We start from the raw sequence: 27033 nt of genomic DNA, 5'->3' as shown, positions 1-27033 counted from the left end.
TTAGATTGGAACAGCTTATCTTTAAGTGTGTTCAGACTTCTTGAGGCTTCAGCCACACCAGTGACCTCTATCATTAAGCCATTTTATGAAGCACATTCTCCAATATCCAATATAAAATTCAGGCAATTAATCTCGTATTGAACCAGCTCCTCAGTTTAACAGTAGCTTTCTGGTTCAATAGAGCTAGAGCAGTGCTGACTTGGCACCTGAAAACCTGGTGAAAAATCTCACTTTTCTGTTTATTTACTCTCCTTTGCAGTGTTAAACAAACATTGACACATTTGGGGCTACCTGGCACCACTCAGGGTGGATCATCTGAAGGGCTGCAGGCTACTTCCCTTACCAGCCTGACCTAAGGATATTCCTGATGCTCTCCTTCCCTCCTGAATCACCAGGAGTCCCCACAACAGCTACAACAATGCTAAACCAACTTTCTATTCGCTCCTGACTATCCTTATGCACAGATGTACTTTTACAACTTCTGCATGATCTCACTGATCACCTCACACCTTAGTGTCACCCCCAGTACCTAAATGGTTAAAGTCTTGAGTACTCCCTGTGTAGTACTTGTAGTACAAGTGTTATGTTTTCCTCAGGGGAATAAGCTGAGTGCTGTGAACTAACCCGTGCCAATAAATAACTCGCGTGCTGGCTCCAGTGTGGTATTCTTCAGCAAATATTATTTTGGTTACCGATTCAGTTCAGTGCTGTTATGATGCTTGCCTTGTATATGGGCACTTGTATATAAAAGATTATTCTGCCTGTTTATGCTAAAAAAATTACACACACTAACAAATAACTATAACAAATATCCAGCCTTAATTTCCAGAAGATAACAGGGCTAAAAGTCATTGGCCGTGCTTGGAAGCCTTTCAAAAACCAGAAATTAAACTGAAAACTAAGGCTTGAATTGTTTTTTGAAGATTATTAGAAACAAACCAAAGATACCATCTTTCCTTCTCAGAATATAAAATGTTTTTCTGCTCAGGCATACAGAGTTTTAGTTAGTTGATTTGTTTATTGACCACCAGGAATTGTTCCAGGCTACTCTCAATTTCTCCAGTGGGTAAAATTGACACAACAATTAGAGAGAAACAAAGCTATCAGTTCAGACTTGGATTTGGAATGTGTTTATCTTGTGCTGCTATTTGACAAAATTATGCAGAAAATTAACAAAAAGGGTGGTGTAGTTTAATGAAGTTTTGCACTTCAAAATTTTCTTCCATTTATTTTTAATAGGTTGCAATGTGGCATTTATTCTAGCTCCTAAAATAATGACAAAAAATCACATTGTGGATTAATAAAAAAACCTCAAACATGAGTATGCACAAAAGGTTGGTTCCTGCATAGCAAATAGTTAATTCCCTGTTGTGATTTATCATATACCTAATTAATTTTAAAAGGCCTATTTCAGGAGACATTTCCCTTGAGTTCAGCCCACATGCAGACTACATTTGGGATTTTCAGAGGCTCAAGGGAGCCTCTGAATCAATACCCATAAAAAATAGAAAGAAAATTAATTTAATAGTTTCATAACTGAACTTACAGCCAGTAGTATTTTTCTCTATCTTCTTCCTATTTTCATGATGACTTGAACCTGAAGCTCATTATCTCTTGGAGTAGTACAGTGGGTTTTTTTGTACAGCAAAGTGCTGTACCTGGATTTGTAGGTGTGAAGCTCTGCAGGAAATTAAATTGGCTATGACACTCTTACCTGGCAGCAGTAATTCCTGAATATCCTCACTTAGGGCAGATGTCCACAGCCTCAGGCCTCAAACCAGCCAGGGATCATCTGCTCTGGGTAACTATTCCTTATACTGTCAGTATTTAGGAGGACTCAAGTAGCTTTTGTAAAAAGGCAAAAAGTAAGAGATAGCTGTACAACTCCCTCCAGTATTGAAATTTGGCATTATTTTTCACTCTCTACAGAGAAGAGAAAAGCATTTTTTTAACATAGTCCATACATTTGTATAGGAATGTTTAAAATTTGTAACAACAATAAATAAGACCTTCAAAAATCCCCTTAAGCTGAGGAAATAATGCAGAGTCAATGGGGCTAAAGCTATTTGCAAGTTTGGATCACACTTAATTAGTGTTTTTAGACAAAGAAAAGAGGGAAAATTTTAAACTCCTCTAAAGGAGCAAAAGCTAATAACAGAAAATAACACCATGGCAGTCACGTTAGGACACAGGAAACAGGCTCTGCTGAGACAGGCCAGGCTTCCAGCCTCTGGACAACAAATAGGTTGTCCTTAGAATTCAGGGTCGTGGAGTGTCTCAGCTGTTCATGCAAATGCCACAGGTCCTTCACACTGAATAGTGCAGAGGAGTCACCTCACAGACTAATAGTGCCCTGGCATTTTGAACATACTCCACTCTTACAACTAGGAATTCTTTAAGTGGCTGAAGTAAGGGGGAAACGGGAGTAGTGGGTATTCAGGTTAGTTTTAATGTGTTACACAATGCATTTACAAGTTGCCTTTTTAAAGAGCAAATAGTAGAAACAAGAGCTTTGTACAGCCACAGCATCCCTCTAAATTGAGTGTAGTAGAGAATAGGTTGAAAATAATTGAGAGATTACACTCCAGCAGCATTTAAAATAAAATACTGCAGCTCTTAGCAGTCCTGGCTCAGCAGGTTGACTGGAGGTTAGCAAATGTGACACCCATGTACAAGAAGGGCAGGAAGGAGGGAGGATCTGGGGAACTGCAGACCTGTCAGCCTGGTGTCAGTGCCTGGGAAGGTCATGGAGCAGATCATCTTGAGTGCCATCATATGGCAGAGACAGGACAACCAGGGGATCAGACAAGGGTTCTGTCTGGGGTTCATGACAGGGGTTCATGAAAGGTGGGTTCTGTTTGACCAACCTGATCTCCTTTTATAACAAAATGACCTGCTTAGTAGATGAGGGAAAGGCTGGACTTCCTATCTGGACTTTAGGAAAGATTTTGACACTACTTCCTACAGCATTTTCCTGGAGAAACTGGCTTCCCATGGAGTGGGCAGGTGTACTCTTCACTCAGTAAAAACCTGTCTGTGTGGCTGAGCCCAGAGACTGGGGCTGAGTGGATTCCACTGGCACTGGTACCAGTGGTGCTCCCCAGGGCTCAGAGCTGGGCCCAGTCCTGTTTAATCCCTTTGTCAGGGATCTGGATGAGGGGATGGAGGGCACCCCCAGGCAGTCTGCAGACAGCCCAGGGTGGGGGCAGTGCTGATCTGCTGGAGGGCAGGAAGGCTCTGCAGAGGGCTCTGGACAGGCCGGATCCAGGGGCTGAGGCCGATGGGGTGAGGGTCGGCCAGACCGAGTGCCGGGGGCTGTCCCTGGGTCACAGCAGCCCCAACACGGCCACAGCCTGGGGCACAGGGGAGTGGAAAAGGACCTGGGGGTGCTCTCTGACAGCAGATGAACACTAGACAAGAGTGTGCCCAGGTGGCCAAGAGGGCCAGTGGCATCCTGGCCTGGATCAGCAATGGTGTGGCCACAGGACCAGGGCAGGGATTGTCCCCCTGTGTCCTGGGCACTGGTGAGGCCACACCTCGAGTCCTGCGTCCAGTTCTGGGCCCCTCACTGCAAGAAAGACATTGAGGGGCTGGAGTGAGTCCAGAGAAGGGAAATGGGAGCTGGTGGAGAGTCTGGGGCACAAGTCCTGTGAGGAGCAGCTGAGGGAGCTCAGGGTGTGTGGCCTGGAGAAAAGGAGGCTCAGGTGAGACCTCATCGCTCTCCACAACTGCCTGAAAGGAGCCTGTAGCCAGGTGAGGATTGATCTTATCCCAGTAACAAGCAATAGGATGACAGAAAATGGCCAAAAGTTGTGCCAGGGAAAGTTTAGATGGGATATTAGAAAACATTTCTTTACCAAAAGAGTTTTCAGGCCCTGGAACAGGCTGTCCCCTGGAACAGGGAAGTGGTTGAGTCGGCATCCCTGGGGTTATTTAGAAGGCATGTAGATGTGGTGCTTAGGGACATGGTTTAGTGGTGGACTTGGCAGTGCTGGGTTATGGGTTGGACTTGATGATCTGAGAGATATTTTCCAAACAAAATAATTCTGTGATTCTGCTTTTATTCTTACATAGAATTATTCTCTCTCTGAAGACAAGATTATTTAGAGGTGGGACAACGTTTAAGACATATCAGGAATTTGATGCTGAGTGGCACTTGCATGCACTATTACGATACAAGTGGTAACACACAATTCTAGGTAGCCACATCAGTTCAGGATGTAAAGCATATAGATCTCTCTATAAGAAATGCTTTGAACAAAGTATAAGCTATTGGTAAGAATATGACGTGCCTATTATGAAATAGCATATAATTTAAAAAAAAGATCCACACTGTTGTGGTAAAGAAAAAAAGTTGGAAAAGTTCCTAGTGTTCCTGATAAAGGAACACTATTATAAAGAGAATAATTCCTGTTTCCTTCAGAAGTAGTTTTCCCCTCAGCACACATATTATTTTTCCTGACTAGCAATACCACAAAGCTGAAAATAATTATTTATATTGTAATTCTCTTCTTAAAAGAGAAGCCATATTCTTTTGTTGCAGATTTGCTGAAAAAAAAAATTCTCAAAGCTGAATGTTTACTTTTCATAACAGCATATGTTGCACTGTCTGAGTCTGTAGCATTAGATATGAAAACAATGCTGCTGCTGCTGAGTGCAGCAGTCAATTTATAGGGTGCAAAAGCTATAAACACAATAGTGATTGATAGAGCTGAAATCCCAGCTCTATCAGGATATGAAGATATAATGATTACTGACCAGTAACATGAATGAACACTGTGTCAGGTTCTATAGTTTTTCAAATAAATAGCCTATGAGACCAGTTTGTAAAATGTAGTAGATAGAAATGCCTTTCTTTACAGGAATTAGTTTGTAGAGAGTTTGCAGAGTCTCTTTGGGTAGAGACTCATCCTAAAACAGTCTCAGGTATTTCTCAGCACAGGTCATGGCTCCCAGTAGGTACCTGGCAGCCACGTGCTGGCACAAACAGCCCTGGCTGCCCACCTGACACAACAGGGGGATGTGTCAGAACCATCTATGTAGGACATAATTCCCACACTCTGATGATCTTCCCTCCCACATGGAATTATTCCCGATGCTCTCTTTCTCTCACGGCTGTAGGTAGCCTTTCTCAGCACGCTTTCCCCAGGCTATATTTGTCTCCTGCGATAAGGCAGCAACACGAGCCAGTGGAAACGTTCTGCACGTCTGCATTTTGGCAGCCCAAACGTGAAGGGCTCAGCCATGGAGGTTTTTCACGTGCAGCTCTCAGCTGTCTGTTTTCATCTGCAGCGTAACAGCAACGCAGTGGAGACAAGAACAACCACATCCAGCTGGAGAGTACTGAAAAGGGATGATCTTCTCATGTGTGCCAGGGACACATCCTCAGGACGTGCTCGCAGTAACTGTGCAGAAAAAGTAAGATTGTTTGTTACATATTCTCAGTCCTGGAACTGTCCGTGTCTTCTTTAACAAACTGAACTTAAGTTCTGTCTGTTCTTTTCATCACATCATAAAAAAGCACTTGCCATTTCCCCATTTGCTTGTAGTTTGGGCAATGAAGGCTTGAGATATTGTAAGATAAGGAAAGGATCATGCTACAACTAGATAAAAACTCCCTTCTCTTCCACAATTAGGAACACAGCTGACTATAGTGATAATTGCCCTGTGATTAAGAGACCACAACAATATTAAAGAAGGAATAGTTGAGATTTCATACTCAGGTGTTATCTACTTCCTAGGAAAATGGTGATGACCCTTGTATAAAAGTCCTAGTGCAAAGAAGAGTAAGTATTTTGTCCCTTTGTGTCATTTATAAATCTATCCACTTTTCCCCATCTATTTACTATGGTATTTTAAACATCTGTTCATGTTCACATAGGTTTAAAGACATCATTAGAAAAGGCAATACCAGGTAATTTTACCCTTGAGAAGTTGTACTATTCCTGATGTACTTCAATAACATAACAGAAAAAAACCATCTCTGCATCTGTTTATCTGGCTAGAGGCAAAGAGATGTGAATATTGTCACAGTTGACAACAAACAAACACAGCTTTCCTGCAGCAGTACAATATGGGACAAATCATTACAACTTAATGGCAACTTAATACACTCAATTAACTTTTCCCTGTGCATGATCCAACCACAAAATATGCCCACCACCTCTGTTTCAATCAGCCCTATGACTGTTAACAGAAATTTCTTGCAATCAAATTCTCCAAGAAGAAAAACAACATTATAAATTACATTGCACCTACCTGTAAATTCTGAAATGACTGATGAGAAATTTTTACATTAGTTAGAGAAAAGACTTGTGTGTCCTCTCAATCTGGATTCTTGCTATGTGGGTCACTCCTCTGCATTTAGATGGAGCTGCCTGATTTCCACTGAGGAAGAGTATGCAATTTCTAATGTCCTAGCAAGTTAATAACATTCAGAGATCTGCCTCACCACAATTCTTTGTGAATAATCAAACCGGGAACATGCATTTCTCTTCCTTTCCCTCTGTCCTTCCTTGAGGCTGGAATTGTTGCTAATTAAAATCTGTTAATGGGTGTCTGCTCTGAGAATTCCACCTTTTATACTGGGGGAAGAGAAAGAATAAAAAAAAACACTGATATTTGTGAACTTATAATCTACTTAGTTTCAAAGGATAACCCTGAAAAGCTATTTTACCCTGTCAGGGAAATACTTATTATAAGAGTTTAGCCAAAGCATAATTTTCTCTCGAGTGTTTCTAAAAATGTTTTATATCTAGTGTTCTTTGCACTCTGTTAAGTGGCATTAATCCTCAAGAGCCTCAAGCTGTTGCCAGCATGGGGTCTCAGTGCTAAAGCACCCAGAACTGCTTAGGGGAAAGGGAAGTGAAATAATTTTCAGGAAAAGTAGTTTGAATTTTTTTTTTTGTTTTATGTGCATATGTGTAGCTTCGCATAAAGAATAACCACTAGCAACTTTCCCTCTCCCTTACTGTTTAGAAAAGTCCTTGTCCTCAAAAAGGCTGTCTGATTTCTATCTTGCTCAGTTTATGTTGGGACCATCTCAGTCTCTTTCTCCCAAACTTTACCCTGAGCACCATATAAACAAACTCTGTTAGAGCTATTGAAGACTAATGAGTTTTACTGATGTTTGGAAGAGAAATGGTGAGAAAAGATAAGACAAGGACAAGCCAAGAAAATGGGCAGTGGGAGCTGGTGGGAGGAATAACCTTTAAAGATTGTTTGAGAAAATGAGGAGGAACTAAATTTCAGTATGAATACTAGAACTTTAGCATTAACAAGTTTCCATACTAAGCATGTCCAGGACTAAGGCATCAATTGCCTTCTGATTTTGACTTCAGGCCTCCATCCAGCCAAACACTTAAGCCTGAGTAGGATTATTAAACTTAATTTATGTCAATGGTATTGGCTCCTATGCTTAATTTTAAGCATGTACTTAAGTGCTTTGCTTGTTCTAGTCTATAATTGCTTTCTAAGTGGCAAATTCCTATGAAACACAATTCAGGTGTGCAAGGGGTACTAATTGCTAATCATGCAGCAGATTCTATGAATCATGAAGCAACTCTGCAGTACATCAGACTCCACGTTTTTTCCATGTAGACAAACATTCTGAGTTCAACAACAGCCATTCAGACTTACATATCCAATATGCCAGTCTGCAACTTACTTACTTCCTTCAAACTTCCTTCTGGTGGCTTTTACACTATTATGGTATGCATCCATCATCACAGTTTGGAGAATGTTTTTTTTCTTAACTGTAAGCCATGACCCTCTGAAGCTTCATATGGCAAAAACTTCCTTTCTAGAGAATAGAAATTTATTGATTGCTTTTCCTATGTCTGTCTCCACTTCCTCTTTCATCCTAGATTTCAGTAGAGACCAACATTAGCCCAAGTTACCTTGTTGTAAATATAAGTAGACCCTGATTTTCATCAAAGTGATGTGTTATTATCTGTGTCCTTCAATAACACATCAAATATTGATCTAGTGATAGAGGAAAAAGTATTCCAGCAGAAGCCACCAGTATTCCAGTAAAGGCAAACCTTAGATGCCTACCCTAGGAAGAAGGAAAGAAACCATCCTAGTCAGTCTCCTTAAAAAAGTTCGCATGACCTGTGGACAGCCCACCTGAAGGCACCTCAGATTTCAAGTCTGCAGAAAAGAAATTTTGAAATCTGTTCTGGAAATTTCTGTCAGTTGAAAAAGCAGAAAGCTCCTGACAATAAGGACAATGGCAAAAGATAAAAAAGGTAGACAGCAGAAAAACACTGAAGGTAAAACTCAGTATGAGGATCAAGCACTTGTGACCTTATCATAAATTGATTACAAAGGGACTCATCTGATTTATAATCCTAAGGGTCAGGTTCTTACAGTTAAGACACTGGCTTTTCTACACTAGACCTGGTCCTTAGATGGTGTAAAGGTGTCTGTTCATATCAGCAGAGATCCCAGGAGGATATTTCTGTGGTAAAAGATGGCTAAGAATTCCACAGCAGCGACCCAAAGTCTCACTACACTTTATCAGAGTCAACATAGAGCTGAAGCAAACAGGAAGACCTGCATCAACTATTGCATATCAAGCTCCTTAAACCCAGACAGGCATCCTTTGACACAAAGCCATGATTTTTCACTTTTTTTTGTGGAGAGGGATTATAACAATTTATGTATATTCAGAGGTGACGTCTCACATTTGTGAAGTGCTGAGATTATTTGTACATGTGTGCTCCCCAAATTAAGTTAATTTTACAAAACCTTACTGATGTATGTACATACATACACCCCTCCTTGTGTTGTACATTTCTTAGTGAATAGAGCATTTTTAAAAAAAACATAGTCTCTCTGAAATGTATGCACAATTTCTAAAAGATGCCATGGCCACATGGTAAATAATAGCTAAATGATGAACTAGCAGAATGGCAGTAATAAATAGATCAAAGACCTCCCTATGCTAATATCCATATGAGTAACAAACCATGGTATTTCCTATCCTGTAATGCATGCCATGGTTCTGATCCATAGGGTCTCACATTTTTTGCCTGCACAGAGGCACGCACAGGCTCACAGAGCAGATGTGAAAGTCACAAGTCTCTAATATAATTCATGCTCCAGTTCAGCAACTGTGAGGGGTTTGCTAAAGACAACGTGGCCAAGAAATTCCTGAGAGAATAAGAATGGTTGTTAACAGTTCTGAGAAAGTCTTCCTCAGGGTTATTATCCCATAGAGAGAGAGCGCGGGGTTTGGCGGCCTTAACCAAACAAACAGCTCTGAGAAACTACACATATTCCCTCTGAGATTACAGCAAATGAAAAACAAAAAACCATCTTCTCTTAAAAGTGGTTTGGAGCATTCATGATACTATCAGTGAAGTACTTGGACTTCTTCCTGCTTTGTGCATCAGGTCACAGTTTCCATACTCCCAAAGGAAACTGAGCATTGGCTGAACAAGAGAAAGTCCCATTTACTCTTACTGTTATCTTTTCAAAGCTGGCCTTGCTGAACAGGGGTGAGGCACATACACATGTAATCACTGACAGTCACTAAAGAACAATGCAGTAGCAACTCAAAATGGGCACCCTTGTTTAAATTATTTACATGTGGGACACTGCTCATGCACATTAAAGTAACTGAAAGAGAAGTTGCTTGAAACATGTATTTTCTTGTAGCATTTTCCAACCACTTGAGCTAGCTGGCAAATGAAAGACGGGATTCAGTTTTAGGGCATTGGAAGTCAGAAATACAGTAAAAAACTATCTGGTGAATGGCTTAAGATCATTTTAAAATTTCAGAAGTGTCAGGCTCCTTTCTCCTGACACCACCTCCTTACATTGCCTAAAGCAACACAGGTTAAACTCTCAAAGCAACACATTCTTAATATACCTGGACTACTGAGCAGGAACTATTTCCTCAACTGCCTCTCATGCATTTTAAGCTGTATCCAAGCAAATCAAGTTAACAGGGTAGATGGGGAGAAGAAAGAGAGTTCTGTGACTAAGAAGCAAGGCTACAACTCAACTGCTGGTACTCCCACAGATTTCCCAGCTCAGTCTTCTGTGCTCCTTCTGTCTCTGAAAAAATAACACCAGTAGAAATAGCTCTAATAAGTGGCCTCTAAGTTTTGCTGTGTTATGTGTCTTAGTGTGCTCAGACAGCATTCAGCACAATCAAGTACTGAAGTTCTTTGCTGGTGCATTACTGTGGCTATTTGCTGGTACAAAACATTTGAGCAGCCCTTGGGAGAACATTGGATAGCACCACTCATCTCTCTGATGCATTGTCATATGGTCCAGATGGTTGCAGTATGTAGGCAACTGGGAACCAAAGCAGCAGGAGAAGTACATCCTGCTGCAATTTCCTTATGGTGCTGATCTTGATGCATTCAGCATTTAGATTAGTTTGCAGTTAGGAAGTCTAAAGGCCTGGGTACATGAATGCTAAGACCTAGCAAAAAAATACACGGTATTTTGCCAACTATCAAATGACCAGATTTGCCCCCAAAAACTGTGTAAAAGATTACTGCAGCTCAGCCAAGGGAAAACTCCCTTCTGTGCAGAGTGAATTTCGAGTTCCACAAGGGTGGCAATCTCTTGCAAATGAGTCTGTTCTTGAAGAGAAACTCAGCAATCTGTGTATTTTAGCAGATTAACTGCTACTATGATGTACAAACCAAGAGACAAATAGGAAACTAGACTTCTTCCATTTGGCAAATACAATTTTATTTCTGGATTAGTTGTAAGAGTTCAACGTTTTAAATATTCTAACATATATACCCTGCCACACATATTAATTGGCATGCTGCAAGAATACTGCAAATAAAGAAAGTCAACATAAGTATGCATCTGCATATAAGTACAGAGTTTTCAGGAATGTAATTGTTATTTTTATGTGCTGGAGAAGAGGAGGGCTTCCAAACCTTGAAAAGGTGAGGCTTCAGTGAGAATTTGATATGCCAATGAACAGTCTCTCAGTAGAACAGCTGAGAAAAATCTAAACACAACACAAAAATCAGAACACAAACTGGCAGGTATGCCAAAGGGAGAAGACAATGCCATTTCTCAGGAGGTATCTCTATAATGTAATTACTAAGTTTACAACTGTAATAATACTTAAAGCCAAGCTGGTATGGATTTCATAATCTTGAGGAATTTACTCAAACCTAAGGCACAGAGTCACCAAGAGCAGAAAGTTGCACTTCGCGGCTTCCTGCACAGTTTAGTCACATATACAGGCTCACTGAGAACAAAGTACAAAGCAGCAGACTGTGAATCACACCCGAATTTTTCACGCATGACTATATGAGGGAGGAATTTTTGCCACCAATACAAGTACTCAGGAGTATGAATGTGACTACACATAATGATTTTATCTGAGGTACTTGCTAGTTATTTATTCTGCTGGTACAGAAGATTCTCTATACTGTATGAGCAACACAATCAAAATTATTCCTTATAATGCCCCCATTCCTGGCATTCCCAGTCTTCCACCAGCAGGGGTTTTATGCTCAAAAAGAACTCACAACTGAGACACAAAAATGGACATTAAGAGAACTGCAAGAATATGAGAACAGAAATTACCTGTGTACTTTCCCATTTTCCCAGGAAAATCACTATCTAGAAAGCAAAAATATAATTCTTTTCACACCAAAACTGGCCTGTGAATGTGTATTCAGAAGTGTTGCATGTGGGAACAGACATCTGTGTTCAATCTTCATTTGTCATTTTAGAGTCTATTTCCAGGAAAACTGAAAGATGATCTGCAAAATTTGGCCCCTCAAAATAGCAAAAAGAGATCAAGTGCCCACAGACTGAACTATGCTGGTCAGCAGTTCTTTTCAATCATCTTGCTAAAAAAGTTTTGCTGTATGTCTATAGAATGATAATAAATTATTCAAATTATCTGAAGAATCTGATGTCTCTAGTTCAATTTACAGGTCAGTCAATAAGGATGCACTTCATGTGGTGATTGACTTCCTATTAATTTACTGAGCAGCGGGTTTCTGCTGAGGAAAGATTCCATTTCAATAGTTGTAGTCTTCCTTAAAAAAATGTCCTGTGGGAAAAAAGAAAAAGATAGTGACAAACATGCTGTTAGCTCACGAGCAACTTTTTGTCTTTCTAGTAAGCACAGTTTTTAAACTGGATCTTAAGTAGTTTTGATTTGTATTATAAGTAATAATTGAGAAGACCACATGCAACAAGAAAACTTACCTTGGTAGTTCTAGAGATCTATGACTGTACTTACAGTGATTGCACCCACAGAGAAACCATACAGAGTAAACTCAATTTCCCAGATAAGGATAATTTCAGAACAAACCCATTGTATAGGTATATGACCAATTAACAGAGACAAACTTCAGTGAAAACCAAACATTCATGAAAACTTGTTTACAGGCACACTGTGAATAATCGAAATGGAAACTTGTTCTTTGGACAAGCCTTCACAAGAATATAATTTGTAGTTGCTTATAAACTTATAACTCACAAAGCCACAGCAGTGGTCCACAGATAAGGAAAAAACTTTAGGTTAACCCTATATGTTTAGACTGGGCCTATTTATTTAATAGTCTGGAAAGTGATAAACCAATTCTGCAGAGGATCTCTGAGGGACTTCATAAAGTAGAAACTAAATACTTATATTTTAATAGCACAGGCATGGCAAAAGCCCAAAGAACACTCCAGCTCCAGCATGCCAGGAACAAAAGCAAGGATGGCAAGCAATGCACAGGCAGGCACATGCTGAAAAAATAATGCAGCCTCACAATGGCCAGTCATATTAAGCCAGGTGTGCTATTCACCATGAGGGACACTGCAGTGGCTACAGCTGCAGGAGATACCCTTGTCTGTACACAGGTGCACTGCCTTCAAAAACCTTTCTCTGTGTGTTGGGACTGACTGCTGATGAGGGTATGGTAGGGCTAAATATACAAGATATGAAAACAAAAATAACAGTGACAGTTATTTCCTTGCCTGTTAGTTTATGCACAGGTATTAAACAAATTTTCACATCAATCTACAGTTGGTGTTAGCCAGTAAAACTGATTTACAGCAACTAATACTCCAGTATTCTGCACAAAAGAAGAGCCCAGGTTAACAGTGACTACAAAACCTTGCTCTGCTATTTTACTTGGTACTAAAGATATCTTCAAATCTTCTCCTTCAATCAAAGAAAACATGAGTTTTGCTTTTGAAAATGTTTGTCCAAAATAAAGCAAGTTGTACAGACTTGATACCTCTACCACACTTGTAGCTGTAGATTCTTTACACCTATGCCGATTATCTTTAAAATAAGGATTCTGTGAACATTGCCAAGACACCTAAATCACTTAATCTATTTTGAAAATTTTACATAAGTTTGCTCAGATACAAACAGTAACTGCAATCTAATTAAAAAAAAAAAAAAACAAAAAACAACAAAACAACAACAACAACAACCAAAAAAACCCCAAATCAAACCAAGCAACAGAATTAAATGTCTGCTTGTGATGCAAGATGCTTATGGGGATTTGTTTCCTTTATTCCTAATTATGATCTATGGGAACATACTAAATGATTCAGACTAAAGTTAAGTGCAACTTCTAAAAAAACTCCTAAATCCTCAAACTTTAAACTGGAAGTATGAGTGTGTAGTCACGTACAACCAATTCTGAGAATCACCATTTTGCAGTCTGGGAACCACTGCTGTAATGCATGACAGCTACTTATAACTATCAAATTAGCAACAACATAAAGCAGTAAGTTATATAGTCTATAAGAAGAAGATACTTGAAAATTGTTCTTCAAAAAAAGCAAACTGGCTCTTGTTACTCAGTTTTTAATCCCCAGAGAAAAAAGCTTATGCACTTACATTTCATCATCATATTCTTTTGGAGGTGATGCTGCAATGACTAAGTCAATCCAATCCTGAAAAAGAAAAGCACCGGCAAACATCTGCTGCTAAATACTGCTTTTAGAGGTGGCCAGTGGACCACCATGGAATGTCAGATAGAGAATCAGAGAGTTAATCTATTCCTGGAAAACCACAGGGAGCAGCAGCAAGGTTACTATTAAAAAAAAATCTATAGGAAGATCATTTAGAGACTGAGCTGCTTGATTTGTATCTTGAAATTAAAGAAAAATCTACTGTTCCAACAAGATTTTTTAAAAGAAGTTTTTCTAAAAATCATCCTGTATTGGTCATCTGAGCAATGAGTACAGTTCTTACTGTGGAAACATCTAGCAGAAGGGCATGTTGCTTGTACATCAAGAAATCAAATATAAGCTATTATCAGAAAATTCCAGTCTGCTTGCAAGTAATTTTCAATATCAAAAAGGGATTCTACATATAAAGGTACTATAAATATTCAGACTGTAATGTGTTTAAATACCAACCCTGACATGTGGCTAAATGCCATGAAATCTCCTAGTAAATTACACACATGGATTTCAGAGATGCTACATAACAGCATCTTCTGCAGATTTTAGCTTACTTTGGGAGTACCTGACATAGCCACTACTTTTGATGTCTGTAACCTTGTTTGTGTTGACATTAAAACATCATGATAGAAAAGCAGCTCTCATATGAGCTCTGTAGATAGAATGAAGTATTCCATGTCACTTACCCCACCCATGTTCCAAGCTCTTGCTAGAGTTGCCTGCGCTTCTGCCAGCTTGCTGTCAATTAATATCTTGCCATTTACAGCCAGTATTTCATCCCCTTTCACTATGCCTCCTGGGAAAAAGACAAATGTGTTATACATATATGTAAGCAAAACAGAATTCTAGGAGTCTTTTCTGTGCCATATTTGTGCAGTACTGGCTATAATGAAAAGTGCTCTCACTGGATGCAAAGGTCTGCACTAAAAATTGTAGGAAGTTTGCTACAGGCAAATGCAAAAGGAATTTTTAAGCACGGCAAAGCCGTGCATGATCTTATTGATCATGACCAGTAAGAAACTAGTTCAATATGATTTTTTACAGCTTGCCTGTTTGGGTAATCCAGCTATACAGCCTACAAACTGTGACTGACTGTAGGATGTTACTACTATGCAACACCCCTGGAAGTGTTCAAGGCCAGGTTGGATGGGGCTTTTGAGCAACCTGGTCTAGGGTAAGGTGTCACAGCCCATGGCAGGGGCTTGGAATTAGATGATCTATAAGATCTCTTCCAGCCCAAAAAATTCCACGATTCTATAAAAATGGCAAAATTAATTCTATTCCTGAAGGAATAAAATAGCATTTTTCAAGGGTTTGCATGACAGTAATTTCTTTGCAAGTGTAGTGTTTGCTCCTTAGAACTGATTTTGACTAGCTAATCTGGAAAGAATAACAACCAGTTAACTAGAACTGGATTTAAAGAGGGTGGTAAGAGCACAGCCTTAGTTATGAGAGATCCTGAAAAGACTGAAGAGCAAAAAAGAGCATTGAGGAGGTCAAATGACTGAGATGTTTTCACAGCAAAAGTGACTTGAACTTAGGAGCAGGCTGGCACAAGGACAGCAAAGACATATAAGGGAATATTGCCCTCTCTGTTGATCTGGTTGTCACAAGAGTTCTCAAGAAAAGGATGGCAGATACTTCCCACCAGGGGCAAAGACCAGATGTGTCAGTGCGTACGTTCTTGTGCCTTCAAGAGCTAAGCTTCAGAGGCTCTGGCCTTTAGTTGGGTTTTGGAATACAGCCAGCTGCTTAACTAGACAAATTACTATTTAAAGTAGCATAAAGAACAAAACTAAGCAGTGTAGTATGGCTATGGTCAGGTAATTGCTTTGCATGTGGAAGTACTACAAATGTCATTGCTTGGAAATCATGAATTAATTTAAGCAGCACATGTGGGCTGCCCTTAATCTTGAGACAGAACTTGGGTCCTTGGACAGTCTAAGTGAACCTTTCAGTACCAGGCTATGAAATCAGCCAGTGTAAGGAGACACTTGGCAGCAGCATTCAAATTCCCCATTGTTGCTCACCATGTTTGTCTGCAGCACCATCCTCGTAGATGGCAGATACAACTATCTTTCCAATTGGAGAATCGATTCCTCCCTCAACTGCAAGGTCCAGTGATCCTTCCTATGAAAAACCAGTTCTAGTTCAGAAAAGTCTGTTATTTTTTGCCATTAACAGGAGCTTAATCTTTCCTTCTTCCCAGTAAGTGATGCTGTACATCAAATGCTTACATGAACCTTTTAGATATCAATCAACCAACACAGTATTTACCTTTTTTATTCGTAATAGCCGTACATCTTTTCCCATAATCTGGTCTGGGGTAAACTGTGAAAAGATATAATGATTAATCATTTCCACTTTGGAAACACAAAGGAATTAGGCTGATCTATGTAGTTTCTGCAGGAAAAGGGACATTCCCTCCTCTAAAATAGTGTAAGAGGAAGATTAGAATGCCACATCACCTTTTCCTGTAAGAACAGTCATGTTCAACAAACTAGAAAAGACAAATACACAAGACCCAGAAAAGCAACAAGCAAGGTTCTTACCTACTCCCAGCCCTCAAAATCAAGGATTTGCCTTTTTTCCCCAGAGTATTTCATATTAAACAGTGAGGCATGTTTAAATTCTCTCCTTACCATTGAATACGGATCAAAATCTTCCACATACTTCTGGAAGCCCTGAGAATAAAATTATATTTAAATGCAAAACCAGCAACTCATTCGCACACTTAACACACAAATTCCATCTTATTTATTAGTGAGAGAACATGTAATTCTGTAAGCTATGAAAAGACAGTAATTGTAAGCTATGAAAAAGACAGTAATTGGAGAAAAGCTCAGAGAGACAGCAAAGAGTCCATCCTGACAGTCAGAAGACATTTCAAAACCTCATGACAGATCAATAATTTGAGTTGGTCGTATCATGGAGCATTTCTGAGGAAGAGTTTACCACCTGTCAGCTCCACAGTTTCTCTCTACACCTGACAGGACAGAATAGAAACAAGTCTTGAAAGCATCATAGACAGATATGTTCTGCCACACTATTTGGAGCAACATTTCTTGGGATTATCAACATGTTTAGATGGTAACAGGTAGAAATGACAGGTTCCAATTCACCTGTCAGCAACATCGCTCCACACTGTCTGGGTTTCAGGATCCTTTTTCAGCCCCCTTCTCTCCTTCTTGATGTGGAGTTTCAGAGAGTTGGCTCCATACCACAAGCAAGTGCAAGACAACAAGTTGTTGGGCACTATGCAGCACAACAATATGATTTTTGTTTTCATATGATTCTGTGGAGGACTTAAAAGTTTTGTCAGGGAATGCCTAAAACGCAGAAGATGGTACTGCATTTAGGCACAGCAAGATTTAAGTTTTGAGAGGATCCACAAAATGTGGTGCTTAATTCTTGTCAGACCAAGACGGCAGGGAAAAGCAGGAGTTACCTCTTCTGCAAAAATGGAGTTCCCACACCAGCAATCAGGAGTCAGTGGTATCTGAGTGGCAGTTTCTTGAGGAGGATTAGTAGCTACTAGGTGAGACTGTATGGTCAATGTGGAGATTTATGAAAGCTCTGCCCTTATCCTGCATGCTAAAGTAAAGACTCCAGAACTTCAGAAATCTTTACTGAGGCACCTAGCACTCCTATGGCCTCAAGCTGCAATCACCTGGTGATAGGGGAACACAGAACCACACAATCCTCTGCAGACACAGCAGGCAAGCCAATTCCTTACACTGATCAGTGGTTCCGTGCATGACCAAGCTTGATATATTCATTATTGCCCTCTTTTCTACTGGATCCATTTTACAACAAAGACTATTCCACGGTCTGACTCAGCTAAGCCTTTTTCCACTTGTAAACCAAACATACAGCTTGAGTTTCCTGTGGTATATTTAAGGGCTGGCTGTTAAATGGCAAAGCTGCAGCAGAAAATACTAATGCCTCCTCTGCTATACTCTTTATCATCTCTTTCAGTTGCCCAATTTTGATCAGACCCCCTCCAGGGTCTGATCTCACCCATAACAGCACTGCCATACATTATGTTTGTTACACTGCATTGCATTTGTTAACTGGATAAATGGGAATTTCATCACACACACCAGCAAGAGTAGAATTTCATCCTGGGAGAAAAACTTCTATCAATTATTCATTAGTTTACAAAGCGTATTAATATTATGCACCATTCATCTAAAACTGTAAGAGAAACATTTTACAATGAAAGCTACCTAAACAATTAATACTATGAATAACTGAATTAGTAGTACCTTTTGGAATCATGGCTGAAGTAGATATATATGGGTTTGGAGCAAGTAATTTAGAGAAAAGAACTCCAATCTCAGCCAAGTCTCTAAGTCATTATGTAATCTAAAGAAAGTCAGTGAACTCTTTGTCCCAGGTTGTCCTCATGGAAAACAGATGTCGCCCTTGAAGGAAGTTTTCCTGGGAAAATAATCTTTAAACAGGAAAAAAACCCAAAAAACTCCACAAAAACAAACACACAAAATAAAAAATCACCCAAAAAAACCAATCTGCAAGCAGAAGTCATAGAAACATAGAATATCCTGAGTTGGGAGGAACCCCCTAGGATCACCAATTCCAACTCCTGGCCCTGCACAGAGTGACACCATGCTTCTGAAGGCACTGTCCAAACACTTCTTGAGCTCTGTCAGGCTGGTGCCTCTGGGAGCCTCTTCCAGTGCCAACCACCCTGTGGGTGAAAAACCATTTCCTAATATTCACCTAAACTGTTGTCCCCTTGGGTTCACTATGTACCAGAGATATGATGTGGATCCAATAATGTACAAGTATTATTAAGACAGAAAGAAGACATGCACTGAACTGTAATAAATCTTCTCTGAAATGCACACCACAAATTCAAAGGTCAGAGAGTGCACTCCATATCCAAGCAGGTACCAATGAACCAAGGAACACCAAGTGGACAGCACAGCCCTAAGCCTACCCTCCCACCACTCAGGACGTTTCAGGTGAAAGAGTTAACACCATTCAAATCCCTTCTTGACTTCCAAAAAACATTCAGTGGACTGAGCATAAATTGAAAATTGAACACTAAAATATCTGACTGCACTGAAACAACTCTCTGTCTGGACTTCCAGGTGAAAGCTGAATTTACTATTTAGAGAAAAAACAACCTCCAAAACACAAGCACTTACACTAATGATGCTGCTTCCCTGGTTTCTAACAACAATAGTCAAGAGCAATTGAGACTTGAAATAATGACAACAAACCACAAACAAATAAACAAAACCCAAGCAACAACAACAACAAATAATTGAAAGAGAAGCTCATGACCAGAAATAACAAAATTTTCAAAAAACACCTTGTTTGAGAATGCAATTGTTTTATATTCAGAACATACTGGCATTTACTGGCAAATAAATAATATATCCGCATCTCGAAGCTGGATCTTTTTCAGTGAATTTTCCCTTTCAGATATAGATTGAAACTGATTAAAAGAAGAAAAAAGTTATTATTAATCTTAATCAATTATCACTCAAAAGTTCACACTGTGAACTCACTTCTGTGCGTCAACTTTTCATATAACGTCAATGCATCTCACTTAGTTTGCACTAACAAAGGGGTTTTGTACAGAAACTGGCACATTTTATAGCAGAGGAGAAGTTCAGCATAAAGTTCACTTCTTTAAGGAACCATCTATTGAACCACCAGCCAGCCAAAGTCAAAGAGATGAAAACTTCATCATTATGACAGAGGAAAGCAACAAAAGTAAAAATGCAGCAGGAAAACCCTACACAATACAGGAAGGCTGAATGAACAGGGCTTTCCACCACCAGTTCCTCTGATTTCTTACCAGGAACCATGTTATGATGATAACTCTATTTGTTAAACTGATAAAGTATTTTATTACTGAAAGCACTGCAGCTGAAGACTAAAAGAAACAAGGAAATCTTAGGAATATCAGTACCAGATCAGTTATCAGCATTCAACTATCTAAAAGGTTGCACTTAACCATAAAAGTAGTTACAGATGGTTCAACCTGAAGGATTTATTCTCATTCTTCTGCCTAGACTAGCAGGAGCCACAGGCACACACTTAAAGCTTACAGAGACTAGCAGTTCTCATGCACTAGGGCTGTCTTGCATCTTCTGTTTCAGAAACTGAACAACAGAATTGGAAAGGAAAGTTTTAGATCTATGATCAGTCAAACAAGAAGTACCACACAAAACACGGAAAATGTTATTTTACTTGTTTTTTGTTAGATCTAAATGATGAATTGTAAACCACCATCCTTTTAAACATCTCTTGTGGCTGCAAAAGAAAGAAAATTGCCAAACTAGGTATTAACTTTTTGCTGTAAATAAGTATCACCTACTGATAAATTATCTTACTGCTTATTTTGCTCTCCTAGGGACTGAATCATACTTGCACTTGTCAGCGCTTGTTCCCTGTATCATTTCAAAATGAGAGAACACACAGAGAGAAATAGTACTGAATGCAAAGTGGAAAGAATTCTACATAATCTACATAAATAATGCACATTTCCATACCACAAGATTTTTTTAAAAAAATATTTTCCATGGTTGCTTTTACAATTCATTTCTACAAAAGAGTTTTTGGGTCTCTCATCCATGATATATGAGAAAAAATTGAGAAAAACCCCAACCCTAAACACAGACAAAATTCTAAAAAATAGCTTATAAAATATTGAGAAGTTAGGATAAATACATGTTTATGCATTTAAGATTGGTTTTACTACCAGAGATTTCCTATACTGAAGAGGTGAATTCTATTAAGAAATTATTTCACTGTGTTTGGCTTCAAGGTGTTAAATTCCACATTCATTCTGTTTTTCTGGCACTTCCACTATTCTAAAAAATGATACACTGTAGTTTGGAATCACTTAAAATACAGAATATCTTATTAATCTACAAAAATATTCAAAAATGAAATGGGCTAACCCCCATATTATTATATAAAACACTACTGACACTTCCCCAGCCTCCACTCAAAACCTTGCAGCAAATCAGGTAACCCATTTGAGTCTTCTGAAACAAGAAAAACTTTCTTCAGACCAAACTCTGGAATTTATGTTTTCAAACACAATTTGTTTTAAAACAAATTGCTGTGTATTACTATCAGTTTCACTAATGTTTCTTTCAGTGTCCTACAGTCCTACCATTACCTGAAAAAATACATTCCAGAGTTAATGACATGCAGTTTGTGTTTAATTAATACAAACTATGAGTTTTTTGTCTTGAAGGACATATGAGCAAGTTTGGAATGATTTTCCACAAATCTCTTTAGAACTTCTCTGAAAAAAAAAAAAAAAAATTCAACACGGAGTGTTTTGGTATGGCTACAACCAATACTAACTGAAATTTGCAATCCTCCCCCATCTTGCCACATGATATCTAAGCACCTGTCTTGACTTCAGTCCTGCAGAATCAGGCTTCAAATCTTGCAAATTAGAGGAAAGTTTAAATATATTTTTTTCCCTTCAGAAATTCTTCATCCAGATGCAAAGAAATAAGGAAGGAAAAATCTTTTGTAGAAGCAAGTGCAGCAGAGCCTTGTAACTCACACCACAGGATGTTTTTGATAGATGGGAGAGCAGAGACTAATATTCCTGGTGGTTCTGCATCTATGAAAATCTCAGCATTAAATTGTAACAGTCCCCTCCTGTTCTCTGAGCTAAAATTTAATTGGCTTTGCTATGAGTGTATTCCAGTTCACTCTAGTACAGCTCACACTGATTTTGACTCAGAGCAGCCCTCAGTGTTCAAGGCCACACTTAAGGTTTAAACATCTCCCATCATTTCCCTGTTTTCAAGTGAAAACAATTTCATTTTCATCAACTGTTAAAAGACCTGATAATTCTGACCTGAATTTAGTAAGTAAGTAATTAGTAAGATTACTTTAGTCACAACAGAGACTGCCTGGCCTAACTACCTTCCAGGTAACAGAAGAATTTTACCCATTCTTTCATGCCTATTTTATTCTTAAGCGCATGCTTTTTCCTCTTCTTTACTAGCCAATTGCTTGAATATAGGCCAACTGGATTAGTTGCTTGAATCATATAAATCTGTCAACCTCAGTTTCTTGAGCTTGGTACTCAGGACAGTTAAATTCAGGTAAAAACAAGGTAGAAAAAGTGGTGTGCATTATGTCAAATTAAGACATAAAAGTTGGAGTTCTGTAAGGTGTGTGAAATCTAAGAAGATGAGAAGCCAGGCAGCAAATGGTATGTTGTTGTCTTTGGTGATACTGTCCTCCACTAAGGGAAGAGGAACTGGTCCTCTGAACAATGAACTTAAACACATGTGCAAAACCACACACAGCAACCAATCAAACCCCACTCCCCTTTTGCATGAAATCTGATTATAATTCTCATACACTTCTGGAGACAGGCAGCTACTGTCTTGTTTGTTTTGTCATACGCTGGCCTTTTCTTATTTTAACTAATAGGAGTAATCCCCCTCTTCAGTATCCATGCAGGTTTTAATTCACACACCACTTGTGATTTCATTGCAGGGAGAATGACTAAATATCCTTTACTGCAGTAAGTCATCAATGGAAGTAAGAGGTATAAGGTCTACCAAACCAATTTATAGACTGATCTTTCTCTCAAAGTCCTACCAGAATATTGCTCCCAAGGAAATTTTGGTTTTCCAACTAATATAAGGCAGTTTGGGAAGGAAGATGATTGAATCTGAAAGATTTTAGCAGACTTGTGATTTGGAAAATGTGCATGCATGCATAACAAACCATAAGACATTTCCCATGGAGGTGGATCTTATTGGCAGTTTCTTAAATTAATTGTACGTAGTCAGTAAAAAAAAAAAAAAAAAAAGTGCCTTTTAAAATTTGTACCAAGACCGTTTGATCACACATAAAGGTATTATCCATTTTGCAGTTTGCATATACACACTTCTTCAAGAGCTATATGATATTAACTGCAGATTATGACTTTGTTCATTCCTCCCTTAAGGGATTTCATATTGCTTAGAGATGTTAAATTACTGAAGACAATCAAAATGAGAGCTCCAAATGAAGGAAACTAGAGAGATCTGAATTTATTTTTAGCTCATGCGCCTGCCTTCTCTTAAGCAACTTATTAAAACTGCTTCCAATTACCATGCAATTCATTTATAATGTAGAAGCTTCAAGATGACTCTGGCTGTGGGAAAAGTGGTTACTAAGTATCACTTAAATTTGTTCAAAGTGTAACTGGGGAAAATAAAGGAACAAGAGTACCTAAATTATTAAAGCAAAAAATGACAAAGAAATCCATCATGTTTTATTAAAACACAGCTAGGAATATTGTGCACACAATATTCATTTCCAGAAACAGCCTTTAATTAAATAAGTGCAACCCAAATTTGATATTTTTTTTGTCACTTACTGCCTTACAAATGCATGTATATGTGTCCACACATGTGCATGCAACAAACACAGAACTCTGATACCAACAGCTCAAGTCATGACAACCCTCAAGAAAAAATACTACTAATTAATCCACCAGCTATTTTAGGTGAATTTCAAGGACTGTCAGCTGGGAGTTATTACCTGTCTGACCAATATTTCTTCTTTTTTTGCTCAGTTAGCCCTGGCTCACCTGTCATAAAATACAATTCCCAAGGATGCTACATGGTTGGCCCTAAAATGTTTAGCCCCTGACTTTTTCTCTTGCATTTGAAACAGAAATGGAAAAGAAATAAGAAAAACAAGCTGATTGTGAGTGAACTTTGCAGTAACACTGCATGACCAGTATACTGGAGTCTGATATAACAACACCCTTTTTCCCCCTGGAAATTACAAGATACATTTAAATTATATATATATATATATATATATATATATATATATATATGACAAATTATATAATAAGGCATATATCTTCAAGCATGTTTATGACTGTTTGCAAAGGAAAATAGCAGTTGACTTAATTCTTATTATTTAATTAATGATGAATTCAGAATTTTCAAAAATAAAACCCATCATCTGAATAAATGAGAAATATGATGTACAAATTCTAAGGCTTTACACTGGTCTAAAATTATGCACCCCTGTACAAAAATTGACATTAAAAGTGGCTTTTCCACCATAGGGGAAAAAAAAGGAAAAATACTGGTTTGTACTTACCATTAGTGACTGCTTGAAAATATACAGGAATTTTAGTTAGCAGGAAATGTAACAAAGATTGATTCTTTGAGGACATCTCAAAGAACAATGTCAAAACCAAACCCCCACAGTACTGGAACACTCAGTAAAAGAATATTGAAAGGCTTACCAGGGCCTCTGATTTGATTGTTGGCCTGACCACGAAGTTTGGGTCAGGATGCAGCATAACTGGCTTAGACACTATTGGTACCCCTGGATGACGCTGGGTAGGTGGACTTGGAGCAAGTTGCTATGGAGTTAATTTAAGAAAATTACAGTTCACATCCTAATTTGTGCAAATCCATCATTTCACCCAGACTCCTCAATTCAAATGGTTTATCATAAAGAATTTAATGACACTAATACAAAAAAGAGCTGACAGAACTATATTGACTAAGGCTTACAAAGTCAACAAACCAAAACACCACTTCTCTTATATTCAAGTAGTAGCTTTTCACCTAAATTCTGGCTTCACCAGCAAGTTTATGGAAAAATCTCAGCCCTGCTTTTGGCATTTTTCCCATAAAGGCAACAAAGTGAATGAGAAGTTGGGAGGGAAAAAAAAAACCCAAAACTGCTAAAGTTAAGTGTAAGAACACAGTGAACCCGAAATAAGATTGTAACTAATCCATGGCTAAATAGATATTTTAAGATGAAATTCAGCAGGGCTGCAGCAAACAGCTTTCCATAAAGAATTTCAAGTCAAATTACCTTGATTTAACAGCGAGGGTTTGCTAGGTTATTTCCCTACCCTTGACACCTCAAAGCAGAAATACCTAGAGACATTTGAGAAGTAATCATTCAGCATGTCCTAGTCCAATCCTACACTTCTCACTCAGCCAAAACTCCCACTGACATCAAGCACGTTTCATTCAAGAAAAGAGTTCAAAACTGAGCCTCGTGGGTTCAGTTTCTGACTTAACCCCAGCAACTCTTGGGACACTTTCCTCAATGTTTCTCATAGGAAATGTGATGCATTCCAGAGATTGCTCTTATGGTACAAGCTGTGACCTCTGAAATTATTTATCTGCTTCCAGCAAATGGATTAAGCCACATTTTGGATTTTTTTTTTTTTGTTTTGTTTTGTTTTGTTTTGTTTTTGTGTGTGTGTGGTTTTGGTTTTTTTTTTATTGCACATTTTCTTCCCCCATCCTTTCCTTTCTTAAACTATTTTTAAAAGTTTGAATCAGATTTTGAAAGTTCCTGTGGATATCACATAACAAATGTTGTTCCACACTGCAAAATCTGACTGAAAATATCCAGAAAATCAAGTGGAGAATATTCTTAGGAATGTGATGTCCCAGCATCCTCTCAACATCAAAGATGAGTGCAGGCCCCAGGGTTCCATGACTGGGATTCCACCAACCTAGAACTCCACGATTCCATGGCTCTGTGACATCAGGGGTGGACTGGAGGACTGTCTCCAGGGCGACCAGGGAACGTTGGTGCCACCAGCAGGGGTTGAAGTGCAGTTGCACCAACAGCTGCGAGGCACTTGCTGCTGCTGCTTGTGCCGGTGCTGCTGCTTGTGGTAGTGCTGCTGGCGCTGGCAGTGTGGTGGTGTGGTCGAGCATTGGCATCTGCAGGCTGTCAGCTCCTGGCAGCTCAGGGCACAGCTCACTGACCCAGTTGGGCATTGCACTTGAGGACAGACACAGAGAAGGGTAAGTGTGCCCACACAGTGGATCAGAGCAAGTCTGTGGCAAGGAGGGAGGGAGGGAGGGCAGATGAATCCCCTGCCCAAGGCTGCCAAGGGAAGGCCTTTGGGAGAGCAAGGAAGCCTCAACATCACATAAAGCCCTTTAAGGAGCCAGCTTTCTCTGCTGAGCAGCATTTCATCAGGCTTGGTCTCAAGACAGGGGCAGGATCAGAAGTGATGGGAGCAGCTGGAATGCAGGGCCGTGCATTCCCACTCCCCAGCCCATTTGGCAACATTTGGGCAAGGTCTCCATTGTCTGTTTGCAGCCAGCTTGGGGGGCCCTTCCTGTTCTCCCCCTGCTTGGAGCATTGGGCTTGCTTTCTCTGGCATCTTCAATGCTGAACTGCTCTCTCCTCAAACCTGGTGGTCTAGGGCTTGTTTCTGATTTGTCTTGCACCTTCCTCCCCTTCATCCTTCCCACCTGCTCATGAAGCATCTTTAGGCAGCTGGCTTTGGAATTTGCAGCAGCAGGAGTGCCCTGAGGAACACCTCTGGCCTCCAGCCTTTCTGCAGGGCTAGCAAGGACACCAGAGCTTTTCTCCCACCGGCCAGCCTCTTTCCTTGCTGAGGCAATGCAGTCTGACTCTGAGCTCTTTCCTCTTTTCTTTCTCTTTCAAGGATCAGGCATGGCTGGAGGAATCATCCAGACCTACATGATCCTGCTGGCCATTGTCAGCACCAGCCAGCCCGCTGCAAAGCATGGAGTTTCTCCTGAGGCTGACAAAGAAATTCTGCAGAGGATGAAGGAACGCCAGGTGACCCTTGAGCAGCACCAGCTGCGCCTGGAGAAGGAAATCGCGGAGCTGGAAGACAGAGAGGAGTCTCTGGCGTGGTGTTGGTGTGAAGCGGAGAACAAAATGCGATGGCACATGTGCACAGTGTTTAGCCTGCTTGTCCCTGCGGTTTTGGTCATCTGGAAGCAGCGCAGGAATGGAGCCAGAGGAGACCACGGAGAAGACACTAAGCGGGGCTTCCTGGGCAGAGTCTGTAATGGAGTGGCCCTCCTGACTGAGCCCTTCCTGCTGCTCATGGCCATTTGCATCATCGTGGGCAGAGCTGTAGCTGTGTATCTTCCACTCTTTGTAGATGGGCTTGCTGACCTAGCCCTTAAACTAGTTCTTAGCCGTAAGAAGAAGTTGGTCCTTGAAATTCCTTAAGTTTTTTAGGTTAAGAATTTCCTTCTTTCCTTGTTAGAAATACACTGTATTCACTGTTAAACTTACTATATTGTTTGTTGGAAATAGTAGATAGTGATTGCTATAATCTCTATACTGATTAGAATA

The 27033-nt window shown here is 39.6% G+C and overlaps 1 protein-coding gene across 3 annotated transcripts in view; it reads right to left on the bottom strand.

Moving 5' to 3' along the window:
- Positions 1 to 10696: 10696 nt before the first annotated feature.
- Positions 10697 to 27033, bottom strand: part of USH1C (USH1 protein network component harmonin) — a 49728-nt gene continuing 33391 nt past the window's right edge. For all 3 annotated transcript variants that reach the window (XM_083863636.1, XM_083863637.1, XM_083863638.1), the window contains exons 16-21: positions 16551 to 16592; positions 16186 to 16239; positions 15939 to 16038; positions 14595 to 14704; positions 13841 to 13896; positions 10697 to 12046 (exon numbers count right to left, since the gene is read on the bottom strand). In XM_083863636.1, coding sequence (XP_083719762.1) covers positions 12034 to 12046; positions 13841 to 13896; positions 14595 to 14704; positions 15939 to 16038; positions 16186 to 16239; positions 16551 to 16592 — 375 coding nt within the window. In that variant the 3' untranslated portion in view covers positions 10697 to 12033. The remainder of the gene's footprint in view (positions 12047 to 13840; positions 13897 to 14594; positions 14705 to 15938; positions 16039 to 16185; positions 16240 to 16550; positions 16593 to 27033) is intronic.

The sequence above is a fragment of the Zosterops lateralis genome, assembly GCF_965231275.1.
Source record: "Zosterops lateralis genome assembly, chromosome: 6".
Taxonomy (NCBI): Eukaryota; Metazoa; Chordata; class Aves; order Passeriformes; family Zosteropidae; genus Zosterops; species Zosterops lateralis.
This window is presented reverse-complemented; position numbering and strand designations above follow the sequence as displayed.